Here is a 27018-nt window from a genome sequence, read left to right as displayed (position 1 = left end):
GAATTGTGACCCTCGATCAGATACAATGACCGAAGGGAGTCCAAATAACACGAACACATGTTCAAAAAACAAGTCTGCCAAGATCGGGGCCGAAGGAATACCCTTACAAGGAACAAAACGAGCCATTTTTGTGAACGTGTCCATCACCACCCAGATGGTGTCAAAACCTCGTATCTTGGTGAGATCGGTCACAAAATCCATTGTCAGTGTATGCCAAGGTCTTGGAGGTACCGGAAGCGGAAGCAGCAGCCCAACTGGTCGTCCTCTTCGATGTTTAGCCTGAGCACAAACAGCACATGAATTGACATAGCATTCCACATCGCGCTTCATAGAGGGCCACCAGCGCTTTAGGAGATCCAAAGTGCGCTTTTGACCGGGATGGGCATTAAAGGGAGCACCATGAGACCACTCAAGGGCCAAGTTACGAGTGTCAGGCGTGGGAAGAAACAGACGTTCATGCACGAAAGGCAAACCATCAGAATAAACAGGGTCTCAATCCCGCAGTTGGTCGGAATGGTTGCTCGTCCAAGCTCGTACAGAATCTAACAATGACAATGAGGGAGTGCAGAGACAAATCACATGACTCTTTCCAAGAACAGTGTCAGGGAAGGTTGGCAATTCGACCCCACCCAGAGACCGTGACAAGGCGTCCGCTTTTCCATGTGAGTTTCCAGGACGATGCATAATGTGGAAATCAAAAGCGGAAAAGAAAAGATGCCACCGGACCTGTCTGCTATTGATGCACTTTAAGGAGGCCAGATCCTGTAGATTTCGATGATCTGAGTATACAGTGATTGGATGCTTAGCCCCCAGAAGATGATGGCGCCAGACACGAAAGCCAGGAGTTCCTTCTCCGTTACAGTATAATGGGTCTCAGTATTGGAAAATTTACGGGAGTGGTATGCCACCGGGTGCAACTTGCCTGTTGTAGGACATGTCTGAGACAATACCGCACCAAGAGCAAAAGAAGAGACATCCGCCTCAACTATGAATGGAAGATCGGGATTGGGGTGCTGGAGCACCGGTGCGGTAGTGAAAGCGGTTTTCAAAGCCTCAAAAGATTCTTGATGTTCCTTCTGCCATCGATAGGGTACCTGAGGGCTGGTCAGAGCCGTGAGTGGGGCTACAATTGTGGAAAAGGAGGAAATAAAGCATCTATAAAAGTTGGCGAAGCCCAAAAAGGCCTGTAAGGACTTGAGTGTTTGAGGAACTGGCCAATCTAGGACTGCTTTAACCTTGGATTTGTTCATGGATAATGCCCCAGGGGTAATGTGGAAGCCCAGAAACTCAACAGACGTTTTATGGAACTGACATTTCTCGGGTTTGGCAAATAGGGAATGTTCCCTCAGACGGGATAATACTTCCCAGACATGCTTTACATGGTCATCAAGATTCCGTGAAAAGATCAAGATGTCGTCCAAATAAACAACCATGTATACGTCCAGAATGTCCCTGAATATGTCATTCATAAAACGCTGGAATGTTGCCGGGGCGTTGCATAGACCGAAGGGCATAACTAGATATTCATACAAGCCGTAACGGGTGCAAAAGGCAGTTTTCCACTCATCGCCTTCGCGAACGCGCACTAGGTTGTATGCGCCGCGAAGATCCAGCTTGGTGAAAACAGAAGCATGGGATAAGTGGTCCAGAAGAGGTGTGATTAACGGAATTGGATATCTATCCTTTTTCGTGATAGCGTTAAGACGCCGATAATCCACACAAGGACGTAAGTCCTCCTCTTTCTTAGGTACAAAAATTATGGGACTTGCAGCTGGTGAAGTAGAGGGGCGGATATGTCCTAGTCGTAGGGCGTTCTGTACATACTGTTTCAATGCTTGTTCTTCCGAGGGAGACAAAGAATAAATCCTGCCCGAAGGAATGGTGGAATTAGGGATTAATTAAATTGGGCAGTCATATGGTCTGTGTGGAGGAAGTACCTCGGAAGAACCGCGATCGAAAACTGATTTGAATGCTTTATACTCAGATGGAATCCCTGACACCACCCCCCCCCCCCAACGGTATGGGAATTCACAACCTCTGATCCATCATCATTCAGCGTGAGTTGAGCTAGAGCTCCCAAGGCCCGAGAAGGAGTATCGGTTGCTTGATGGGTTGGGAGACAATAGTTCTGACAAATCTCAGACTCGAAGAGAACCGTGCCTGATTGCCAATTAATCAGAGGATTGTGTTCACGTAACCATGGTATTCCTAATATGATACCGAATTGAGGTGTGGTGATCAAGTCAAAACTTAACGTCTCTGTGTGAATGTCTTGTATGGTCAATAATAGAGGTGCAGTTTGGTGTCTAACGGGACCAGAGACTAGTGCAGTGCCATCTACGGCCTGAACAGGTTCAGGTCGAGTTTTTACCACTAAAGGTAGATTGAGGGAATGGGCTAACGCAATGTCTATGTAGTTCCCAGTGGCACCTGAGTCAATGATGATCGTGACTGCATGAGAAATACCTGTAGAGGGACAAAGAGTGGCCTGTACAAAGATGGGCTGGACACGAGCAAAGGCAAGAGGGGTACCCGGAGATGAAGACTGAACACTCGACCTGGTCTCCGGATCGAAGGTCGAGCTGTCCGAAAAACCTGACTCTTCTTGGGACGTCGAGGACATTCCTTCACATAATGTCCCGTGGTGCCACAATAAAAGCATGCATTATCCACCCTTCTACGTTCTCTCTCAGATGTTGTGATAGGGCTATGTAAACCTCCTACTTGCATAGGTTCTTCAGTACTGGAAGCAGGGGTACTGACAACTGTAGGGTGGGAAGAAACCCCCAACTCAGCTCTGCGCTCTGATCGCCGTGCATCCACCTGCAGGGCAAGATCCACTAGTTCCTGATACTGAGTGGGCATGGAAGGAATCACTGCTAAGGCATCATTCATTGCGTTATTCAACCCCCTATAAAATATAACCACCCGCTTGCTTTCTGGCCATGATGTCTCGGCGACCAATTGGTTGAACCGGGTGATGTAATCTATCAAAGTCCCTCTGCCCTGGGTTAGTTCTAACAACTCCAAATCCCTAGACTGTGCCTTGTGTCTGGTATCAAAGACTCGAGACATCTCTAGAACTAACAAATCAAAATCATAGAGAACTGGGCTATTGTTCTCCAATAAAGGGTTAGCCCAAGCGGCAGCTGTCCCGGCCAGATGGGAAAGGGCAAAAGCGGCTTTGGCGGTGGTATTAGGAAATGCCAGAGGTCTGCACAAGAAATGTAACTTGCACTGATTGATGAAAGTCCTGAACTTCTTGGGATCACCTTGATAACGTTCAGGAGCAGCCAAAGGGGAAGGGGTTGGGAGGACCACCGGAGCTGGAGTTGGGGTACTTGCCAACAGAGGCAGTGTGGTTGAAGTGCTAGCATCCCCGAATTCAGGGTCTGCAGGGAGAGAATGCTGAACACTCTGTATGGAATCTAACCTTTGGTGAATCACAGTATTAGCGGTGGCCATATCTGCCCTTAATACTGTAATCACCTGAACTAAAGCAGCTATGGGTTCTTCCGTGGACCCCTGCATTGTCTAACACGACTATATGGCTTCTCAGTCTGTTCTGACTTGAGTGTCGTGTAGACCGTTGAAACCTCCGTCCTCAAGTGACGCACAGGGGAACTAAAAGAAACCCGCTGTGCGACCTTTGGGGCCACAGGTGGGAGATGTTACTTCCCGGATCCACGGAACCTCTGGAACACCAATGCTGCTGTCAAAAAGAACGAGGTTAAGTACAAGGCAATTACAGTATATAATCACAATAACCAAAGAATCTGAATAGCCTTACCTATCCGGTGTTTGGAAAACCCAGGAAACCTAGGAGGGAGGTTCGAGACTCAGATGAGGCGGTCCCTAGAACATGAGGACCGCAGACAAGTGTGGATCCAGGATAAACCACCTGTAAGACTGAAGGCGTGACTTGAATCCCTGAAAGGGAAATGGCTTAGAAGTTCAACAAGGTACCAAGGGATGATCCGAAGGCAAGTCAGGTTCGTGTCCGAAATTCAGCAACAGGTAAACAGTTCCAATCACAGGTACAAAGGGGTAATCCGAAGGAGTCCAAGAGAGAGTTCCAAGATCAAGGTAAACCAGAAAAGCAAACCAAAACGTAACGCCAAACAGGATCTGAAGACAGCTGAGAAGCAATGAGTGTTCCGTGTCTCAAGCCTTATATACTGTGCGTTTCGGGGTCATGTGACATCCACCAAGGTCACGTGAGGAACGCCACTCTGGATCACGTGATCGGCGTGGAGATGTAACGCCGCCCCTTCTGCTGTATGTTCTCCATGGCAACTGCCAGTGCAGGAAGGGTTGCAATCGAGCCCGTAAATCATACCTGGTACGGAGCTTTCGGTCCTTTGGGAAAACCGAATCACATGAGCCTCGAACCCTGGAGGGAGGTGATGGGGAAATGTGAGCAGTATTCTGGTGTGCAGTGGATCGGTGTGCAGAGGATCGCCTAACAGGAATCGTCTACTAGAGTCCCTGCCTGCGGCCCCCTGACTGTTATTCATGACCGCCCCTTCTCCCACGCTGCACTGATGTTTAACGGCAGACTGGTTCCGGGGTAGGTTCTCCTTTCAACACTTTCCTCTTATTTAGCAGACCCTCCTCCTCCTCTCGGGTCCCTTCAACATAGGTGTCCAGAAACAGGTCCTCTCTGTGACCTTAGGATATTAGTCGCTTCCACTCCTCCCTCCCCCCATCACGTGACTCTTGCTGCTTCCCGCTCATATCAGTACATGTATTTAATTCCTAATTTCTCCCAGCAGTTATAGAGCCAACTTCATCATTGTCAGTGAGTATTACAGATCACAAAGTATCTGTTTGAGGCTTACTGAGTAAATCGTACATACCTCACACGCTTACTGCTTACTGTTACTGGTACCAACTTGTGTGAAGTACGGGGGTCAATCAATGGCACGTTCTTTCCGAGAGCATCCGCTCCCACACTGTCCAAAGTAAACCACTTTGCACCACTTCTCTGCGCTGTATAAGCAGTTATAAAGGCTTGTGGGATCAGGCCACTCCACTCAACTCCACCTCCAGTAGTAAGCACTGTACAGATCCTCTCACCACAGCAAACCACTTTGCACCACTTCTCTTGTTCTAATAGTGGTAGGGTTAGAGGAGGTAAGTTTGGACAGATTTTTATTTGGACTCTCACTGATTACTGACAATCACCTCAGTTATTTTGGTTAGGTAGGGAACACCGTTAGCCTAGGGAGAGTTAGGAGTTTTCATTATTAATTTAATAAATGGCAGTAGGGAGATGGAAGATCAGACTCTGTTTCTCTTCTGACCCGTCACATAAGGCTCTCTCCTTCCATGCACCCCGGTCACCTACCACATCCTGGACCCCTGGTGAATTGACCAGGTGGCAGCAAAAACATCCAGTTTGGGCTCAGAAAAGATGAACTGCCACCTCCTGCGTATTCCATCAGTCCAACAAAGCAGGCAAAAATTATGGGGCAGACCACAACAAAATTGACTGCCTTCATTACAGTATGTCTGAGCTCCCAAAACATGTTGCATGCATGGCTATATTCACACTTGCGGTTTCAGGAGGCGGTCCTGCCCCCCATTTCCAGGTGTATCAACAAAGTATTACAGTAGATGCAAGCCGGTCAGCCGGGAGTCAGGTGATTTCCAGCACGTCACTGACGTTCGGCAGAGGAGCAGTTAGACAGCCGTCAATTAACATGTATCGCATTGAGACCGACAGGGGCTGAATGGACGAGTAAACAGAGGCAAGATGCCGCCAACTTGTTCTACACGATACACAGGAATATTGATTTAAAGACCCTACCCGTTGCTCTTAAAGGCGAGATTAAAGACTGGAGTCTACTGTGAAGATACTCCTACCAGACCATTGAATGTTTAAGACATAAGCACTCTCACGTGTTTGGGAAGATCACCTACATGTCATTTTTAAACTATTGATCTTGAAGATAGTGCGTATGTTTGGACTTACACGTTGGGTTTCCCTGAAGAAGTTCTTATAGTGTCTGCATTAATGATAAAAGAACGAAACATGTTGGGTGTACAGAACACTGTAATATAGAACAGTGTCTATCAACAAGAAATTCACATTGTTAGAACCTTTTGTCTGTATGTGAAAAGGATTTGCCCATTTAGCTAAGAGCAAGATTTACGAGAGCAACCGATAATCCTAGGAGTTCTCTGTCTAATAGCCAAAGCAGTTTAAGAGTATTGCACTGTATGAGACTCTTTTGAGTCAGTGATTGTTGGTTTTTTAACCTCTACGTAGCTTTGCACTTCAAGATATACACTTGCACTTGTCACTTTGTCCGAAATTATGTGTAATGTTTTCTAGATTTTGTGTTTTTATGAATTGATGTAGGGTTATGAATAAAATGCTAAATGTATGGTTTTGGTATGATACAGTTCCTTATTTGTTAGCGGACTGTTTGAAGGCGTTCTTGCCCATCAGAAGAGCTAACAACACGAAGGCAATTAGATTCTCGAGTTTAGAAGTATTTACACAGGTTTGTTTTTGGGGATGAATCTCAGTGCCGTTTAAACATTTCCTCTGTGACTCCAGTCAGGCAACCTGCGGGACGCCTGTGATGTGTGTGCGTAAATTATCTAAAACATAGCGCCAGTGTTTGGCCATTTAGGACATTTACTTCCAAACCGCAATGAAAGTTTATGTTTGTGTGAGCTTAATGAAAAGGCAGACAAGAATTCTGCAATGGTTGTAATATTATATTATGAAACAGGGGAGCTCGCTATGAAGGATAGTTGTTGTATGGTTCGCTCAAGGACGGGCTGAGAAGGGAGTCGGAGATGTGCAGGTGCATCGATAAGTGGTGCTGGGAACAAGCGCGTGGGAGACAAACTGGGTTTTTCTACTACTGTCTGGATTTTTCAGCTCTTTGCCTCCCGTGCTTGCTGACTGTCCTTCAGCCGGGGACAATTCTGCAACCTAAAAGGGGCTGGGATTTTTTACCCCATAAGAGAGGTATCCTGATGGTAGACAGAGAATTGGAACCTGGGTGATGAAGTCTCGCTGAGGGGGAGGACGCTCTACTCCAGCCCTGCTAGTACATGTGATCTCCCTGACCTGCCTCGGGACTGGGTAGTGCTGTTGTGGCCGGGATGAAGTTTTCTCCTGCAACTACACTAACGTTGATGTAGACCCTTTGTAACTATCCTTGCTTGCGTGTTTATATATAACCAATTGTATGTATAACAAATTGCATTCATTCCAATAGTTATATGTATGTTCATTATGTGTGAATAAAGGGCCTGTAAAGAGCCAATTATATTCTAATTGCTGGGGGGAGTAGCTCTGGAGTCATTACATGTGTCAGAAAAACAAAACAAGGCTGTGCACAGAGCAGGACAGAAGCAAGACGGTAGCCCAGGAGACAGGGGCCGCTTGCCACATTGTCTGCAAACCCCTCCAAGAGTTGCAAGGTCTTGGGTGCTGCACAGCACGAAAACTGCAGCCAGAGAGGCAATGGGTTGCCTGCAGAGCCGCAACCGAGAAAAACAATGCTGGGGCAGACAAGAACCAGAACAAGAAGAAGGTATTGGCGGGGCCGCCGCCGAAAGAAGAAGGCAGCTGAATAGCGCTGGAGCCTCGCACGGAAGCAACGCCAGTTGGAAGACGCGGACCAGATGGCAGATATGCGTGCGGCTCACGTGGTGCTGGAGGTTACAGAGGAGCTAGAAAACCAAAACGAAGTGCAAGATAAGAGGGTCTGGGACCCTTAGAATGATATAAGGAAAAGGTGGTACATTTGGGAGAGAAGTGAGCCGAATGAACCGGAGACACTGTTGCGAGTCAGGGTGCCACACCCACACAAATGGCAGGAGTCTCTACCCGTGAGAGAAAGAAAGACATCCTGTGAAGGGGCCATTGCTTGGCAGGAGAGTAAACCAAGCAATTCAACAGGAGAAAGAAGAAAGATAGCCTATGAAGTATTTCAGCATATTGCGAGTCTGGAACCCGTAAATATATAAGAGTGTGAATACTGATGGGTTGAGAACCCTGGAACAGGAAGAGAACTATGACCTTGAGAGTTGTATTGGTCACTTTTTGCATTTTGTGAGAAGAGACTAAAAGACATGTATTACCATTGAAGTCTAGGGGAAAGTAGCAACCAACCCCAATATTAGAACATTATTTCGAGTCCTTTTTGAGGCCAGACTGTACGAGAACATTTTGATTTGATTTTGAGGAACACTATTTATGTTGGCGTGAGATCACCTGAATACCATTTTGTTAGTTTATAGAGTAAGGGACAGAAGTAGGTTTTGGGGACGTGACTGGGGCAGACTTTTACTTTCGGACATCCCGACAGCTTCACTATTTTTTCTTTTAGGCAGGGAAACCCCTCCTAGATTTAGGGATAGAGGCATGTTTCCCAACCTTTCTTGATCAATAAAAGGCTTTACTCAGAAACATGCCACCCTTGTCTCTGAGTCTTACTTCTGGTACCTCACATTTCTCTTTCTCCTTTAGAGACACCCGGACCAGCGGAGGCATCAGAAAGGGACCCTAATCCAGCACCTTGCAGAACTAAGAACTAACAAACAGTTAAAAAAAACATGAAGAAGAGAAGAGTGAGAGAGAAACCAAGCACTCAGAAGATTCAACACCACACGCAATGGTAGACCACAGCAGGAAGAGAGAGCGCAACGAGCCACATTCATACACGGTAGGCAAATGGACCATGTGTTACTGCCAGAGAACGCCAGAAAGTACACATTGGGACTGACAAACTCCCTAGACCACAAGGGACAGTTGGCAGGGCGGGGGGGGGGGGCACTAAAGCCCTGTACTCCATGGAGCTTACCGCAGGGGCTCCCAGAACAGGGCCCTGGAACTTGAACACAGACATTTGCCTTCCCGGGCTGCCATCTCCAGTGCACAACAGGAGAAAGCGGGTGGGGCTTAGCTCTCTACTTATGACTTTTCATCACACTCACTCTCACACTCTCAATCTTATCAGAGTGAGGTCAGAGGTGGAGGTGAAAGATGGCCCAGAGACCAGACTGAGGGTAGAAAGGAACGGCTGTGTGTGGAGGCGATTTCTGGAGCAGGTGAGGTATTACTGCTGTGTGAGTGCATTTGTGTGGTGAGGGAGGTTACAAAGATTAGTTCAAGGAGTGACTGTGAAGCGAATGATACAGAGTGAAAGAAGGGTGTGGGAGTAGAGGGAGGAGGATAGAGGAGGAGAGAATAGTGTGGAGGAGGGAGGGGTAGTATTAAGGAGGGAATACTAGGGAAAGAGCGGAGTAGTAGTGCAGAGGAGGGGAGTAGAGATGTGGATGATGGAAGACTAGTGTGGAGGAGGGAGGAGTAGTGTGGAGGAGAGTAGTAGTGTGGAGGAGGGAGGAGTAACGTTGAGGAATAGTGAGCAAGAGGGGAGTAGAAACATGGAGAAGGGCGTAAGAGTAGTGGAAGGAGGGGGTAATATCAAACAGTGGAAGCGAGACGAGAGTGACTGAGAAGATCGAAGTCATAGGAGATTGGCGGGAGGTATAAGGCAAAGTGGAGAAGAGGAAAGAGTAGGAAAAAAAATTAAGTGTTACTCTATGGAGTGACTAACTTACTCCTAGTTGTAAGGAACTCATGGTGGCTACAGTAAAGACAGGCACAAGTGATCACAGTTCAAAGGTGTTTATTAAACTGTGTATGTGGGTTAGAAAAACTCTTAATCTAAGCCTAAATCTAAGATGGGAGCAAGGTACGACCATCAAATAATAAGGCAGTCCTAGTGGCGTCTTGTCAAATAAAAAGGGCCTATACTTACGCTAAATACAAGCAGAAAGTGTGGGATGAGGTTCACAGGTAAAGAAGAAGTGTTTTGTCAGGATGCGGTAGTCGGATCTCCCTTACCCACATTTTGAGCACTGGACAAGGTGGGACTCCAGAGCAGAGCACACACTTGAGTTTCCCCAGTACAAGCTAACAGTTCCGCTCTCAGCTTATCAGGGCCTTTGGTGGTTAAGTCTCTTTTCTACAAAAAGCCTCTTGCCTCGCAGGACCTGATGTCTTCAACAAAATAATAAACAAAAGTTCCTTTCTACTTGCACGTCGGTTGAGTTCTTAGCAATATCCGGCCCTTCGGGATTCAAGCTTCTAGCTTCCGCGGGTCTGGTGGGCTTCAAAATATTAAACAAAAGGTTAAAAAAAAATCAAAAAGTTCTTCTCTGCTTGTGTTAAGGTGATAGCTCTTCACCACTGGGTCCCCATCTTCCGGGCTCAGACCCTTCTTCATAGTCAGCCTCCCTCCGCCGGGTTCACTATGGCTTTCAACACAATCTCATCTGTGACATCCATTTAATTCACAAATCTTAATGTCTTTATAAACAGTTCACTGTGGACACCCCTCTGCCGAGTTCACTCTTTTCAATACACTGTTAATCAGGACTTTTGGCTTTGCCCCTTCTTTATCGGCATCCCTCCATCGGGTTCACTCTTGCCAACTTTATGATGCGGGATTCGCTTCCCTTAGCTTCACAATCATCTGTTGGTCAAAGGCTTTCGACAGTACAGAGGATTTTACTAGACCCCTGTATGACCACTTTGACCCCCTTCTCACCTTTGTCCCAAGGCCTTCTGGTAACGGTAGTTTCAACAACAGGGTAATCGCCCAGAGTTTCCTGAGTGAGCACCCACCGGGTGCTTGACTCTTCTATAGCTGGCTTTCCCCGTGCGTATCAACAGTTCTTTGTACTTTCTTTAATTAGCCGCCTGCTACTTTCGTTCAACACAGTTCGGTTTCTTATTGACTCTCCCCTCGACTTGCCAGCTGTGAGAAACCACTTGGCTTTTCTTGTCTCTGGAGTCAAGGCCGGTACCATGGGACCAAGCGTCTCTCCTCGGCTTGGTTGTCAGCGGATGAGGATCCTGTGTACCGTTGACATCTGTTGCAACACACGCTGACTATTGTTCGCGGTCTTACGATTCCTTCTGCTGAGGTTTCACGGGCCTTGTTACCCTCTCCATTTGCACAGTCTTTCTCCTCCTCTTGAGCTGCCGTGCTGAGTTGCCTCTCTCTTTGTGCGGTCTGCCTTGATAGTATTGTGCTCTCGTGCTCCACCTTTTATCCCTGTAGGGAAGGGAAAGGGCTGTCAGGTGTGTGTGATTCTGGTCAATTGCCTGACTTTGCCCGACCCACGTGGTGGGACATGTCAGGTAGACGGCTCTGGTGTTTGTCCGTCGTCTTTCGTCATGTGAAAGTGTTCGTGTTGGAAAAGGGGGGGGGGCAGAGTAGAGTGTTAGAGTATCATACGGGGTAGGATGGGGAAAGGTGTTATAAGAAGGGGGGATACTGCATCTCACCCATCGGTGTCCCACTTTCACTCCTCGAGAACCCCCCATCCAGGTGATCCTCCCTCACTGGTTCTGCCCCAGGAACTGGATCCAATAGCGATGGCAGTGTCCTGGCCCACTGGATGACAGATCCCTGGGGACTAGTAAGTGAGATACCTTCAGGTTTCTCACATAGTCCATAGTCTCCTTTCCTCCATCCTGTATGTACATCCCACCAGAAAAATACATTTCCCCTTTAAATTTACTGGTGCACGGGAGTGCGGCCTCCCTTAGCCCCACCCACCGGTGGCACACCTCAGTCCCCTTTTGACGCGTCAGCTGTATTACACTTTAACAACCTCGCTGGTTTTATTATAGGGGGATGGATGGTGGGGCGGTTAGTCACTCTGGTGAGTAACACTTAATTACTCCTACATCCTGTTCTATTTCCTCCATCCTGTATGGGTGATTACAACAGACAACTCCCTGGGGAGGAGAGCCTGATCCTCTACGCAAATAGATTACGAAGCACCACTTGGCTGAACTCTGCATCAGCCTTGGAACTGGTATTCAAGCAGTAGTGCTTGTAAAAAGCTGAAGGAGTGGCTCATGTTGTCGCCCTGCTGATCACCTGCCAGGGAACGTGGCACTGGAATGCGACTGCTGTCGCCTTGGCTCTTACAGCATGCATGCCCTGCAGCTAGTCCTTGCGCTGCACCTTGTATGCCTTGCGCTATGGATGTCTTGGAGGCCTGCTGCCCAAGCCTAGAGCCTCCAAATGTTACAAACAGAGCGTCCGTCTTGCAGATTCTCTTCGTTCTGTCCAGATAGAATTTTAACACCCTCCTGACATCCAGGCAGTGGAGAGTCTTTTCTGATTCCTCCTTGGGGTCCGGTAAGAATGTGGGGAGCACAATCTCATTGTTGATATGGAAGGAATATACCACCTTCAGGAGAAACTTAGGGTGCGTGCCGAGCACAATCTTGTCTTTGTGAAATCTAGTGTACAGCTCCGAGGCGACTAACGCCTGGATCTCGCTCACTCTGCAAGCAGATGTAAGCCCAACCAGAAAGGCTGTCTTTAGAGTGACCAACTTCCGTGGCCATGGGTTCAAATGGTTTGTGAGCTATAGCGCTTCAGACTACATTCAGGTCCCAAACGGGATGCAGGCGTTTGACCAGGGGGGGGACAGTCTGGTCAACCCAGTCAGGTGTCTCTTTACTATGGAATTGGCCGAAGACAGGATAAGAGTCAGAGTTCCTATACGTACTGATGGCGGCCAGTTACATTCTGCAGGTATCCACCTGGACACCAGACCTGGCGAGATAGGCCGAAAATGATGAGACTTGTTCGAGGGAGCATGTCAACGTGTTCACCCTGTGTTCCTTAGCCCAAAAGCAGAATCTTGTCCATTTACTTTTGTACTGCTTGCGTGTAGCCTGACTCCAGGCATTTTGAATGATCTCCAGATTGTCACTGGACAGCTGAAGGTGCTGGAGCGTTAGCTGCTGAGGAACCAGGCTGCTAGGGCTAGCCTCTCTGGAGAGGGGTTTAGTACTGTGCCTCCCTGCTGTGCTAGTAGAGGGCTCTTCCCAGGGGGTGAGGGGGGAGTAGAATTTCCAGTTTAAGTGACATCTGCGCGCAGGTCTGAGAACCAGGGCCGTGCCAGCCAGCGAGGCGCCACAAGGATAATCCTGAGGTAGGTTCTTTGAGTTCCTGATCTTGCTCACTACCTTGTGCATGAGCGGTGTGGGTGGGAATGCATATGCCCACATCCCGCCCCAGGGTATCTGGAGTGCGTCCCCTTGAGAGTTGCATCCCCTTCCTCCCCAGGACGAGAATTGTTCACACGTCCGATTTTGCGCTGTCGCAAACAGGTCTGTTGTTGGGTGCCCCCAACTGCTGAACACTTACTGGAGGACTCTCCCGTTCAGTTGCCACTTGTAATTGTCGGTGGCAAGGCGTCCAAGCCTGTCTGCTTCCAGGTTGGACTCTCCCGGAAGGTGGACCGCCGAGAGCCACACTCCCTGGCTGATGGCCAGTTCCCAGATTTCCAGGGTCAACGCGCACAGTTATGGGGATCTGGTGCCCCCCTGTTTGTTGATGTAGAACATGCAGGTTGTGTTGTCCGTCTGGATGCACACCGACCTGCCCTTGATGGTCGGTTGAAAAGATCTGAGTGCCAACTGTATAGCCATAGGTTCCAGCCAGTTGATATGATTCTGCCAGTCGGTTGGGGTCCAGAGGCCGTGCAGAGTGCGCTCCCAGGGTGGCTCCCCACTCCTGGTCTGAGGAATCCATGGTAATGGTGTACTGTTGGGGGGGGGGGGTTTGGCGGAAGGGTCTGCCCACCGCAAAATGGGACTGGAGCCGCCACATGCAGAGCCTGGTGTACGGGACCGCAAGGCGACATGCTGTTTGTACGCCCAGAAGGTGTTGATACCACCAGGGTGTGGTGGTTGACCTGCTGCGGAAGTGGGAGACTGCCGATCAAATCGCTGTCACCTTGTCCCCCATGGGGAAAACTCACTGCTGCTGTGTGTCCAACACCAGACCCAGAAACACTAGCATCTGCATAGGATTTAGCTAAGACTTTTGGTAGTTGATCGAGAAACCCAGGTCTAATAGGGTACAGATGAGCTTGTCCGCTGAGTCCCGAACCTGCTCCGGAGAAGTACCCTTCACTAGCCAGCCATCTAGGTAGGGGTAGAGGTGCAGCCCCTCTGACCTGATGATAGCCGTCACCACATTCATGAGCCTCCCGAAGACTCTTGCAGCTGAGTTTTGCCCAAAGGGCAGAACCTTGTACAGAAAAAGCAGGCCCATAACGCAGAACCTGAGGAAGGCCCTGTGAAGCTGCACACTGGGATATGATAGGTCATTGATAACACGCCTAATACCCAGAGGTTTCTAAGCATGGACCTGGGGATCAAACCTGTGTTGCTCTGTGTCATCTTGCTTCCAAGGCAAGCACATTGCCCCTGAGTTATCCTCCCGAGACGATGGGAACGTGGAGATACGCGTTCTTCAAGTCAAGGGAGCACATCCAGTCTCCCCCACACAGTGTCTTAGCAATGAGCTCTGGTGTCAACATCTTGAACTTCTGCAAGGGTAGGTAAAGATTCAGGAAGACAGATCCAACACCACTTGCAGGCCAGCCTGGTTCTTCTTCTGGATAGCGAAGATGCAGGAGTAAAAGCCCTGCCCCTGCTGGGAGAGGGGAACCTGCTCTACCGCTTCGCTCTCTACAAGGGAGCAAATCTCTGCTAGCAGAGATGGTGTGCCGATCTGTGGGAGAGGGAGGGGGAGAAGGAATAGGTAGCTGGAAGCACCAGGACACCACAGAGATGACCCAAGCATCCACAAACTTCGCCCGCCAAGCCTGCCTCTGCATGGCCAGCCTTCCCCCAACTGGGGTGCTGTGGACCAGAAACACATCGTCATTGTTTGTTCTGGTCAGAAGCTGATGAAAAGGAGGGGGATTGGAAAAACCCCTTATGAGATAGCTTGTGGCGTTTTCTCCGGTGCTGAATGGGAGACCTGTCCGGCTGTCTGTCTTTGCGGTCCTGGAACCTGCGGAAGCCGCCAAATGAACACCCCTTGTCTGAGCGGGACTGTGTCTGTGAGAACAGTTTAGGTGCTGGTTTGGTAAGAAGGGCAGAGACTTGCAGTCAGAGAGCTGGTCGTCTTCTTATCGAGCTCCTCATCAGAGGAGGAGTGGAAGATTACCCCCCTCAAACGGAAGGTCCAAGATTCTATCCTGCACATCCGGGTTGAACCTGGTAGCTTTCAGCCAGGCCGTACGCCTCATGTCTGTTGCCAGACAGACTGCCCTGTTAGCCGTGTCGATGTGGCCCACAGACGCCTCCATGATGTCCTGGACCATGAGTTTGGCCTCAGCTAGGCCCGCTTTCAAAGATGCTTGTTTGTCCTTAGGGATGTCAGGCATGAATGCTGCGATCTCCCTCCTCGTGCGTTGATTAGCCGAAGCGAAAATAGCATTTGCGTTAGCCTGTCTGAGGTGCAGCCTGGCATGCATGTATGCGGCCGCAATTACTGATGACAGATGCTGTTGGTGCGTAGAGAGTAGTGTGCTGTCCCCCTCTGTTTGCCTGAACCTCGCATCCAGCTTTTTGTTGATTGGTTGCGTGGAGTGGGGCTTGAGTCAGCCCTTTTTGACCAAAGCGTCCACATCCTTTTGTAGGGGGATGCCCGACCTCGCCTCTGCCCTGATACTCAGATGCTCAGGACTTCCACCAGAACTCCTGCTGTGGCTGGGGGATACCCAGGTATTCTGACTTGCCACCAATCCTGTCATGGAAGGCTTTTTCTGAGGGCGTATCCTGCTCCTCCTTGTCGGTGTGCTGCTGGTGCTCTGTCCCCTGAAGGGTGGCGCCAGTCACCTTTGGGGGTTCCTCTGTGGTGGGGGTCTGGGCCTGCACAGGAGTTGCTGGAGCCTCAGTACTGGGCTGCTGCAGAGGCTAACCAGAGGAGGAGGCACGGGCTGTGTTGTCGTGGGTTGCGCCGGAGCGGTTGGAGGCGACATGTCCTTAATAATGCCCCTGAGAATCGAGCCCATTTTAGGGGACTGCATGAGTGACATGAATTTGTCAAAAAACCTGCCTTCACAGGCTGGCTGTGTGCAATCTTGCATGGGAGCGAATATGCTAGCTGTCTCCCCAGTCCCTGCCCGTACATGGGGACATTGCACCAGGACCTGACATGTTGGGATAAGACATGGACCAGGTGACGGGGGTCAGTGGTACCCAGTCTGTCCAAGGAGAAAAACATCTCCGTTGTTGCTTGCTGGGCTGACGGGCCTCCGTGCCTGCCTGCAAGGCTTCCCTCCTTTGCTGCTTGGGAGTGGCAGCCATTTTGTCTCAAGCCGCCACCATTTTGTCTGCATCTTGAGGACGTGGACCTGTAGGCGGCGTGTTACCAGGCTCGGCCTGCATTCTCAACTGCTCCGGCTCTGCCCCACCCTGCGCCTCAGGTGTACACCTGGTTGAGAGGGCTGTGAGTCCTTGGCCTCCCGGCCGGTAGTGCTAGCCCTGTGTGAAGGCGCCCACCTCGGGTAAGGACTGAGTATCAGGGTGATGCCCCTCGGGACGGGTCCCGGTGGTAGTAGAGTTCACAGGCCCCTCGGCGGCAGAAGTGGTAGGGCCCTTGAACCTCTAGGCCGTGAGGCCGGTAGCTGCGTGAGCCTCGGTGTTCCCTGAGCTGGTGTGAGGGCCAGACTGACTCCTCCCACCAGCGGGCTTCCCTGGGAAGGAGATGCCTCTGCAGGGTGCCCTGGAGAATAACATACCTACCTTCTGTGTCTTCCTCCAGGCGTAGTCTTTGATGTTCTGAGGAGGAGTCCTGTTGAAGACTTCCCTCCAACGCTCGAGCCGGTGCTTAAGCGACCTGGTCATGAGGGAGTCGTATGCGGAGCATCCGTCCCAAACTTGGTCCTCACCAAGGCATCGGAGACAGAGTGCGTGGGGATCTGCTGTAGGGAACGAACCGTTGCATGACGGACACTTGCTAAAGCCCGTTGGGGCCGACATGCGCCGGGGCAGAGCTAGCGCACCGGTGGACGTGTTCCCAAGTCTGAAATTGAAAAAGAAAGATGAGATAAGATACTGGGGAAAGCGTGTGGAATTATTAGGCTAGCCCTCACCCAGGAGCGCTGGCGGAGCGGTCCATTCCAGTCGACGCAGATAAGGGTACTGGGGTGTGGTGCCATTGGGCGGGGTTATGGGAGCCCTCGCTCATGAGGCCGCGCCCCCAAGCGCCAGTAAATTTAAAGGGGCGAATGTCTTTCTGGTGGAAAAGAGGTTCCGTTCCCGCCCCTCGCGAGGAATGCACTTACAGGATGGAGGAAAGGGGACAGGGCATAGGAGAAATCAAAGTGAGCGTGCTACACAGGGGCCTGAATCCAATTGTGTATTTGTGAGGCACATTTCCCTAATCCCTGGCTTGTGTAGGACAAGTTTGAAGTCCCCGAGGGAGCTTAGAGAGATAAATTCTACCTTTAGATCCTCACCACTAGCCGTAAATAGAAATAGACAGTAGAGGTCAATCTTCATTATCTACTGATCTGGGTTAGGGACACCTGGGTTTGGGGAAGGTGTGACATAAAAGGAGAGAGAGAGAGGGACAGTCCTAGGGTGCATATAAAAGTCCCTGAACTGCCTCTGAGACTGGCACTGATTATTGTGCCATATGTGATACAGGTTGATCAATGTATCCACTCATCTTGGTGGGCAACAGAGTGAGAGCGGAGCATTCAAAGGTCTTCATTCATTATATTCGCACATCCATTTGTGGATAGCAGAGAGATTGTTAAATTATTGTTTTAGGGATCCCCACCTCCAGTCTGATCATGGGCTGAAAGTTGTCAGTGCAGAGTTCAAATGAAATGTTAAAGGGTTCAATAAGGGAGACCAGGGGCATCAAGTAGACATTAATCCCTTGAACTGACATGCATTTTCCCAAATTTCTGAGGTGTAATTTACAGTAAATAAAGACAGATTGTGTATGTCACATTCTTAGCACTGGAAAGTATGACAAATCTGAGGATGTCGTCCCTTCTTCCGTAGGGGGGGGGAGACCTTTTTTATGGGGCCAGGGCGGTGCATCCACAGTACAATAATCTCCCTGGGGTGGTGCACCGAGGGAGGATCACATGGTGAAGGAACCCCTCTCTGGGATTGGGGACGACCATCATCAGAGAACGCGGCATGACCCAGCTTCAATACACTTAACCCCTTCTCCAACCCTAAATTCTCCTTCCTCCTTTCTAGATAGAGCCAATGTGTTTTGATGCCAAGTCAGTCAATTCAACATACATGACAAGATTGAAATATGAGAAAGTACAAAGTTTTGTAATATCGTTTTGAAACTGGTACTGTGAAGAAGAAGATAACCAGGAGTCCAAAGATCACTATAGAGAAGCAGAATGCGCAGTCTAGCTCCTCAATGCAAGTGATTGGACCAAAGCAGTACAGCAACCCCACGCGGGAGTTTGAAAGCAGCTCAGCTGGGAAACGAAGAGGAAGGAGAGAGTGGTCCTCTGAGGAGGAACAGCAGGAGCCGTGCAAGGGAGCAGCCGACACGAGCCAGAAGGGAAACCGTAGGCAGAGGAAAGGGAGAACATAAACGTGGTCCACCATGACAGGACTACTCGGGTTGCCGCAGAGCGAATCCTCTGAGCTCCCCAGGCCCCAGCGAAAAGTGCGCGCGAGAGATAACACACAGCCGGGAAGCATTGGAAGACAGCAGAGACGCTGCAGACCCAGCTGGAGACCCAAACGCTACCAGAGCTTCAGAAAGGGATGCAGCTGCATGGCAACTGCAGATACCTGCGAGAAGGAAGGAAACAGGTACGTGGGTTACCCAGGAGGTGCTGGATGTCTGGGGAAGCAACAGGGTGAACATAGGAGCCAGAAGAAGAGGGTCTGGAAAAGTGATGGCAAAAGAAGCAAACCAGGAAGAGTTGTACACTTGGCAGGAGAGTGAACCAAGCGGATAAAACGCATCAGTGCGAGTCTGGGACCCGCACCCAAATAAGAGGCCGAGAATAAGAGGGTCTAGGATCTTGAACGCACACAAAACAAAGCAGGAAGAGTTGTATGCTTGGCAGGGGAGTGAACCAAGCGGATACAACGCACCAGTACGAGTCTGGGACCTGCACCCAAATAAGAGGTCAAGAATAAGAGGGCCTGGGACCCTAAGCATACAAGAAAGAGTTGTACGCTTGGCAGGGTAGTAAACCAAGCACACACTATGCTACACTGCAAGTCTGGGACCTGCATCCAATGGAGAAACTAAAGTTAAAAGTGATGACGATTACGAGGGTCTGGGACCCTGTTAGAGAAAGAGAGACAGTACATGAGAGAACACTGGCATTGCAGGGGTGTGAACCAAGCTATGTAAAATATTGTGAGTCTGGGACTGGCACCCACATGAGAGGTTGAAAACAAGAGCCTCAGAACTGACAAAATAAATCCTACGCTTGATAGCGTAGTGTGCCGAGTTAGTAGGAACAAAGAACTGTGGATAGTTCCTTGTGAATCATCCAGTAGTGTGCCGAGTTAGTAGGAAAAAAGAACTGTGGATAGTTCCTTGTGAATCATCCAGTGGCATTTTATCTAAGAGAGTAAAGGCGCTCAGAAGCCCTAAAGGAACAAAAATAAGATAAAAAGAAGACATGGGGAAAAGAACACGACCCTAGCATTGGGTTCCTATGCTTAATAGCAAACTGTTCCAAGTTGGTAGGATAAAGAAGCACAAACATAAGACGCATTACCTTGTGAATTGCCCAATGACATTTTATCTAAGAGAAAAAAGGGGCTCAGGAGCCCTAGAGGAATAAGAATAAGATAAGATGAAGTCTCTGAGAAAGGAGCACTACCCTAGCATTGGAATCTTGCATTTTGGAACATTGTTTTGCATCACATTATTACCAGAGAGACTGGAAACTTTTCTGTTGGTTGCAGACACAAAGAACACTTTTTACTTTGAGAACAAATAATCATTGCACAGTTGCTTCAGATTATTAATGTTAGGGACAGAGGTAAGTTTTGAGACAAAACAGTTAAAGACGTTTTAGTTTCAGACTTCCTGACAATATCACTTGTTTTCTTTGCGGTAGGGAAACCCCTCGTAGCTCTCGGGAGAGAGAGGCATTTTTTCAACCCTTTCTTAATTAATAAAATGTTATAACCAAAAACATGTCACCATTGTGTCCGAGCCTTACTTTTGCACCCTTACACAAGGTATTTCCAAGAATGTGACACAGCAGTAAAGGGGTTAAATAGCACAAGCAACAAAACAGACTTGTGGATACCACACTGTACAGTGCGGGAAAGGGATTAGATTTGAAACACTACCTAATCTTTGCAGTAGAAAATTATTGTGTTTCAATTAATGTACTTTGTTCTCTGTAAGCGTTCCTGCAATGTACTGCTCTACCCTTTTGTTTCTGAATGCCAGTCTATACAAAACAAATTGCATCTGTATAAATAGAATTGGAAACAAGGATCACTTACTACATATTGCCTTGGTGGGATTTACTTGCTGCCCAGCAAGGAACTGTAAGAGCTTCCTGATGTCGACACGTGCTTCCGCCATAGCCTCCGCATCTCTATCCTGCGTGGAGACTTGAGAGGCATCATCAGAAACTAAAAGGACACAGAAAATGAAATCACTATCAATAGTTTAACCTTGTAATTCTCAATATCATACAAGTGCAAGATTAACACATTTTCTAAAGACTGTCCATTTCAGCACAACAATATTATCCCTGCATTTGTACCTGACAAACAAGTGTCTCAAACCTGTTTTTAGTGAACTGTGTCTCATTAGAAATATGCACAACTCTTTCACCACAGAGATGAGGGATGGGGGACATTAGGGGAGTAGTTGGCTGAATATAATATACTGCTGGTGGTACACAATGGAAATGGTGCAGCGTTTGCCTATGGATACATGAACATTTTCTGATCAGTTTAATTATTAAAACAATCAGAAAACATTGATGTATCCTTAGGAAAAAGTTGCTAATTTCTATAACGTTCCTCCAACAGTATATTAAACTTTAATACACTGCATAATATGCTGTTGGAGGCACGTTATGAAAATTAACAAATCTGCTCCTTATTCTGCTTTGGCCGAATACTTGGGCCAACTATTTGGTATTTGTCCGAATAGTAATTTCACTAGGTCTTAAACGGTTTTCTTGATGCAAGGCTGTTGTGGCACATGTGTGATTGCCACACTCTGTGCAGGTTATGTTCCATTCCTTCTATCAGAAGAATAGCCCTGCTGCCACTCATGTTTCTCCCCTTCCGCACTAACCAAATATTAACGATTCTGCTTCACTTTCACACTTCTTTGGCTTTGGCAATGTGGGTTTAAGCCATTTCCTCGTATGACATCCTTTACTTAAGGGCAATAGTCTTTACAAACATTGAAATTCTCAATTGCCTTCTTTTGACTTCGGCAATTCTGGTTCTTTATAAATTGTCTTGGTGTGTTTCTCTTTTCGCTTTGGCTATAGTGGTTTCTATTTTCTTCTTGTGTTATTGCCCTCTCTCATTGTTGACTTTAAATATGACCCACAATATTAAAACCACACCCTTCTGGTCTGATAGGCTGTCATAGCTAAGATATAACTAAGCACCGGAACCCGTGCTGTCACTGAACTGCATCAGGCAGATGCCATCCAACCCTGCTTTACCCCATCTGCTACAAGCTCGAGGGCTATTGAGGTGGAGTTCGGGAGGACAATCCTGATAACCCGACCGGCAGATAAGTGGGTAAGCTGGTGAGCGGGAAGGCAAGCACCCAAGTACTTCATTGCGGCGAATTCCATGGATATCGCTGTGAAAGAGTAACACTATTTTATTGCTCATCTACATCGCTGGGTGTCGAGAACACCACATTTTTCTCATTCTAATTCTGCAACATTATTGTTAAAACAAACAGCACAGCTCTTTGGTTCTAAACCTTAAAAGTTCATTTAGCAGTTGCAAACTTGCATCTTGAACTACGAAAACTGCAGTCACTTGACACCGGATAATTTCTATTTGCGACTGCTGCTTTCATGACACTTTAAGTTAATTTTGAGGGGGGGTTCTACCAATATAATTGAGATTCACTCCCGTAATGCAAATATAACTACGGTTACCAAAACCAAAGAACTAGCTGATGTTGCCCCAGAAGCGCTGATTGTAACTAGGGTGGGGGAGAACAGAAGGGGGGAGGAAAGGGTGTTGCCAAAGATTGGCGCATCTAACCCTGCCATGGGTGGGCCTAACTCTGTTATGGGCAATAGCGAGGAGCTTATTACGGGAGGTGCCAATGAGGGTGGCAAAGTGGGTGCCTCTGAAACAGCAGTAGGCCACAAAAGCAGGGTAAAAAGGAGGTGGAACCCACCCATTGAGGGTAAAAAAGGGTCAAGAAAGAATGTAAGAAACAAACCATTGACCCATATCGGCAAGATGATCAACACATGCACGCAGACTTGTGCGTCAGATTTTATAATCAACACCTTGGCAAGCCCAGGGGTGGAAGAGCTGCTTTCGGAAATTAAGGAAACAATCAGCAAACTAGAGAGCAGGTTAGGGGAAAAGGCTAATGGGATCAGACTGCTAAAGGATAAGGTTTCTTTATTGAGTAAGCCGAAGGCAGACTTTGTTAATGTACAGAACAGGAACATCAATAGGAGGGTAAACCCAATAACCAAAATTTGGCAATACAAATAGTGCACCCTCTGTGATTTTATCTAATTCAAACAGAATGGCTCCTGTCTGCGTCAATATTCATGAAATAAGTCATCGCCCAGGGCTGAGCAAAGGCAAAATTTGCCCACTACGGCCACAAAACCCCCCACTTTGGGGTCCCAACTCACCTTCGATTGGGAGATTTGATAGGGACAATACGTCCAAGGCAGGAATAAGTAGTGTCCCCTATAAAAGATCTATTAGGAGCTGCCCCTCATTAATCATGGCTCATGCACCCCATTAATCCCCAAACTCCTTTGAAGATCAAGAAGCCCTAAACAAAGCCACGTGCTAGATTCAACATACCAGAGGGTGAGTATCATTAACCAGAGAAGATTTAGTTAGTTGCATTAGGGCACCCATCCCGAACACAATGTTCGATTACATATAAGTGCTGGTAAGATCATGGGTGCTGGTTGATGGTTTACTAGATATTGACATTACGCACCAAAAAATGTTAACATAACACTCAAGCCAACTGCGCCTTTCTTAGCATGGCATAGAAATCGAGAGTCAGGATCCACTGAACATAACCCGAGAGAAGGAAAAAGAAAGAGCGTAGTTGAAGGACACAGAGGGGTGTGTGATGGATCCGATGGATCCCTCACTGTACCGCTGCCTAAAGTCTCCTCCCAGGTGGCCAGGGAAAGGCATACGCTTCCTGATTCTATCCTTGGGGGTGGTGTACTGCAGAGGGGGGATCACCTGGGAGGAGATAGGGTCGAGGGTGGTGAAGGGATCCTGTGGGATGAGGCACGGTATTCTCCTTTGAAAAGGAGTAATCTTTCTTCTATAGCAAAACATATAATCGCCTATTGCCATTGTAAGGTATATGAACCTCATGTTAAGTTTAGAAATATGGGCAAAGTGGGTGCAACATCTTTAACCAGTTTACTTAAGGAGGAGCCATCATACCTTATATGGATAAAATCCCCCTGGCTCCCAAAGGTACAGAGAAAGAAAACCTATAAATGGTGCCATAAAAGAACTGACTTTGTCTTCTGTGATAAAACCAGATGAAGCATGTTTAAAAAAAGGTATAAAGAAAATAGTTCTAAAGTTAAAAGTAATAAATTAACAGTTAGAACACCTTGTGTTACTGGGGACCTCAAGTCCCATAGTTCCAAGAGCACTGGGACAAAGAAGAAAGCTGAAGAGCAACACAGGCCCGAGAGTCAGGCAATTAGGCTTAAAAGCTCACACCTGAAGGGGACAGACGGTACACCCACTTTTAGCGCCACCATTTCACTGCGGGCTGGTTCGGCGCAGCCACTTTGCCGCAGCGGCCGATTTGGCACACATTTTGGCACAGGAGCCTTTCTGGAGCAAACGATTTGGTGCAAGGGACGTTTGGACATGGCTGACATTGCAGCCACTTCTAAACTCCCTCACGCCAAATTCAAAAGCATCATTCTTTGCAAATGCAGCACGTTGACAGGTACTGTGCCTGTTAACGTGCTGCATTTACAAAGAATGATCCGCCATTACAAAGTTACGACTTCCAGAGTATTGCAGCAGATTAATACACACCTCTTGATATGCAGTATGTTTTGGCACCCAGAGTAGCTTCCACCCACACCTCTCAATTGCAAAGCTTTTTCGAGCCCTTCCTCAGGGGGTTTCCTTTAACCGGTGTAATGTACTGCCAGTCATTGGTGTTAAGCTCTTTATACGACAGGGCCTACAAGTATCAGAATGCACAGTGAACAGTCCCACATAAACGATCTCGCTCCACACCTGCATAGTTTACCCCTGTACAGGTGTTTTCTCATGCGCCCAATACCATGCCAAGCAACACAGCCACCTTTCATCATCGTACATGAAATATAAACGCACTTGGTAAGCTATCACCATCCTATCAAATACAACTCACTTAGGAAATTATTACCAAACCTTGAAACAACTGACATTCTCTCTTTTCTCCCTTCTTTCCCCTTGGTGCTCCACTCCTCCTAGTGTCTTGTGGCAAACACTTGCAATAACTGTAATAAACTACATGTTGTAAACTGCATACAAATTAAATTGACAATGTATTTATGCTGATTGACCATAAACACCACTATGTCACCCTTGTCACTAACACTCTATGCAAACACTACCATTCTATCCCCACGGGCACATATGTGGTTCAATGTTATGCGACATTCTTGTTTGACCTAATATCTGTTCAAGTGTAAAAACTACTGTTAATGAATGTCAACCCTAGCCTTGATAAAGACCCCCCCAAGTGGTCGAAACATGTGTTGGCACCTTTTGGTAATATTAAAAACCATTGGCACGAGTGAATCTACAAGATCTCCTCATTTTTTTAGTTGTGACCGTACAAACCCAAGTTAATTAATTCTTAACATATAAACTATGTATGCAGCGCCAACTTCGAAGGAATCCTGCCCCATTGGGTTTTTACAACAGGCTGCTAAATACGCATCCAACTCAAAAAAACAAGCTTAAGAGCGGGAGCCAAACCTTCCCGGGTGCTACCACATCCCACCTCTCCCTTTCTCCCTTTCTCATGACTACTCAGCAAAGCAGCGGGGCCTGTGATGGTTTAGCCAAAAGGATGCGTACGGATGTTTAAGCGTCTGGTACTAATCACATTATTCCTCACGTTACAAGTAGAACGTTAAGTGTCCATTTTAATTTGCAATCACATTTACAGTGATTAGATCGCAAATAAACCCACACCCTTGCACAAGCTGATGCACTCTCATGCACATCTAAATGCAATCTAAATGCCCACTATATTTCATGTTTTGATGTTTTGGCGCGACACTCATTAAAAACAAAAAATCATGACAGTCTTCGTGCCAAAACATACTGGCATCGTAATGTCCCCGAGACGAACTGGCCACACTAAACTGGGCGTGCCAAACTGGCTCCTGCGGCGAAATATCTGCGCCAAATCGGCCTGCGCTGAACTGGCCACGCCAATACGTCCTGCTCTGGGCTGAGAGGCTTAAAAAGCTCCCTCAGTTGCAGGCCATTAGTTGTGGCCATGGTTGGAGGAGTAGTAGCAGTGGTAGCAGCAGAAGAAGCAGTTAGGGCAGTAGAAAGAGGCAGAAGAAAGCACATTGCTGGCAGAATCCACAAAAGTGGGAAGAACGGAAGGAAGCCAGGATTTTCCATCAGATTATTCCAGTTACCAGTCCTGAGTTGGTCGTGCAACCGCAAGGTCTGGATTGCAGAGGTTTAGCAGCGTGAAAGTTCAAACGTTTTCCCCCATGTGATCCTGAATGCAGAGCATTCGCAGCAAGAAGCGTGCGGCAGAATGTGCCAGGAGGCTGGCGTGCTCCAGGGAGTTGTGGTTAGCCGAACTCCATGCCTGTTTCATGGGACCGAAGGCAACTTGATGTGAGACGTGTGTCTGGTCGAGAAATTATTCGTAGTAGAAGTCCTACAGCCTGTGACAGAGGCCGAGAATCAGGTGAGTTTCTGCACGTTCCCAAGCCCTCAGGCACCGCACTAGAGCAACTGTAATCAGTTGCTTTTCACTCACAAAGGAATGAAATTGACTGAAGCTGAACTTGTCAGCTAATGGACTTTAAAAATTGTAGCACTCGCGTATAGAGAAATACGCTTTGGAAGAGGCTTTCGAACATTATAAATAACAGAGACAGCTTTAACAACGTTAATAATGGTCATGTGTACATAAAAGTTACTCTAACACGAAGACAGACGCCAAGTAAAGCCGCAATAACATTGTATCCTGTGAAACAATGTTTCATTGAGGAGAACCATCTCCGGTTCCGGAAGCACCTCAAAACCTTCCTCTTTGCCTCCGCTTTCTCTCCCTCTCTCCCCTGCTAAATTCACTGAACCTGCACTGAATCTGCTACTGGGCCACTTACCGATCTCGGTCCTTGGCCCAGCCACTCTTCCCTGCACTGCCTACCTGCACTACGGGACTGTCTCTGTATCCTTCAGCCCCTTCTCCCGGCACTTACCTTGCACTTGCCACCAGCTGGCCCTATTATTTATCTTGTATTCTACTAACCATGTATTGCACTTTCCTTGCACTTGCCACCACCTGGCCCTATCATTTATCTTGTATTCTACTAACCGTGTACAGCACCTTACCCCCCTCGCCCCTTCCCCTTTTCCCAGTCCTCTTACCCTTGCACTTGCGCGATCTGAATGACACCTGGCCTAGTAGGATCGTTGTCCGTCTCCCCTTGTACCCCCCCGCCTCGTCGCTCCTTGAAACACTTGTGTATAGGCGCGTTACAAATGCCATATCATATATCATAAACCAAGTGTTAAACCTCAATATTGTGAACCAAAGAGAACAAACATGCATTACCTTAAGCCCAGAAGTGAACAAGTATTGCTCTCAGTCAAAAGAGGCTAAAGAAAAGGTTTCTCTGGAAATAACTATTGCTACCAGAAGAAAAGGGGCTAATAATTTCTGTGAAGGTAGAGCTTGAAAATAAATGACTATGATGTAAAAGAAC

At 47.9% G+C, this 27018-nt stretch overlaps 1 protein-coding gene across 3 annotated transcripts in view; it reads right to left on the bottom strand.

Moving 5' to 3' along the window:
• HUS1 (HUS1 checkpoint clamp component) overlaps window positions 1-27018 on the bottom strand; it is an 818999-nt gene that overhangs the window by 239142 nt on the left and 552839 nt on the right. For all 3 annotated transcript variants that reach the window (XM_069613330.1, XM_069613331.1, XM_069613332.1), the window contains one exon: window positions 20333-20464. In XM_069613330.1, coding sequence (XP_069469431.1) covers window positions 20333-20464 — 132 coding nt within the window. The remainder of the gene's footprint in view (window positions 1-20332; window positions 20465-27018) is intronic.

The sequence above is a fragment of the Ambystoma mexicanum genome, chromosome 5p (genome assembly GCF_040938575.1).
Source record: "Ambystoma mexicanum isolate Mex_15411 chromosome 5p, UKY_AmexF1_1, whole genome shotgun sequence".
NCBI classification, from domain to species: domain Eukaryota; kingdom Metazoa; phylum Chordata; class Amphibia; order Caudata; family Ambystomatidae; genus Ambystoma; species Ambystoma mexicanum.
This window is presented reverse-complemented; position numbering and strand designations above follow the sequence as displayed.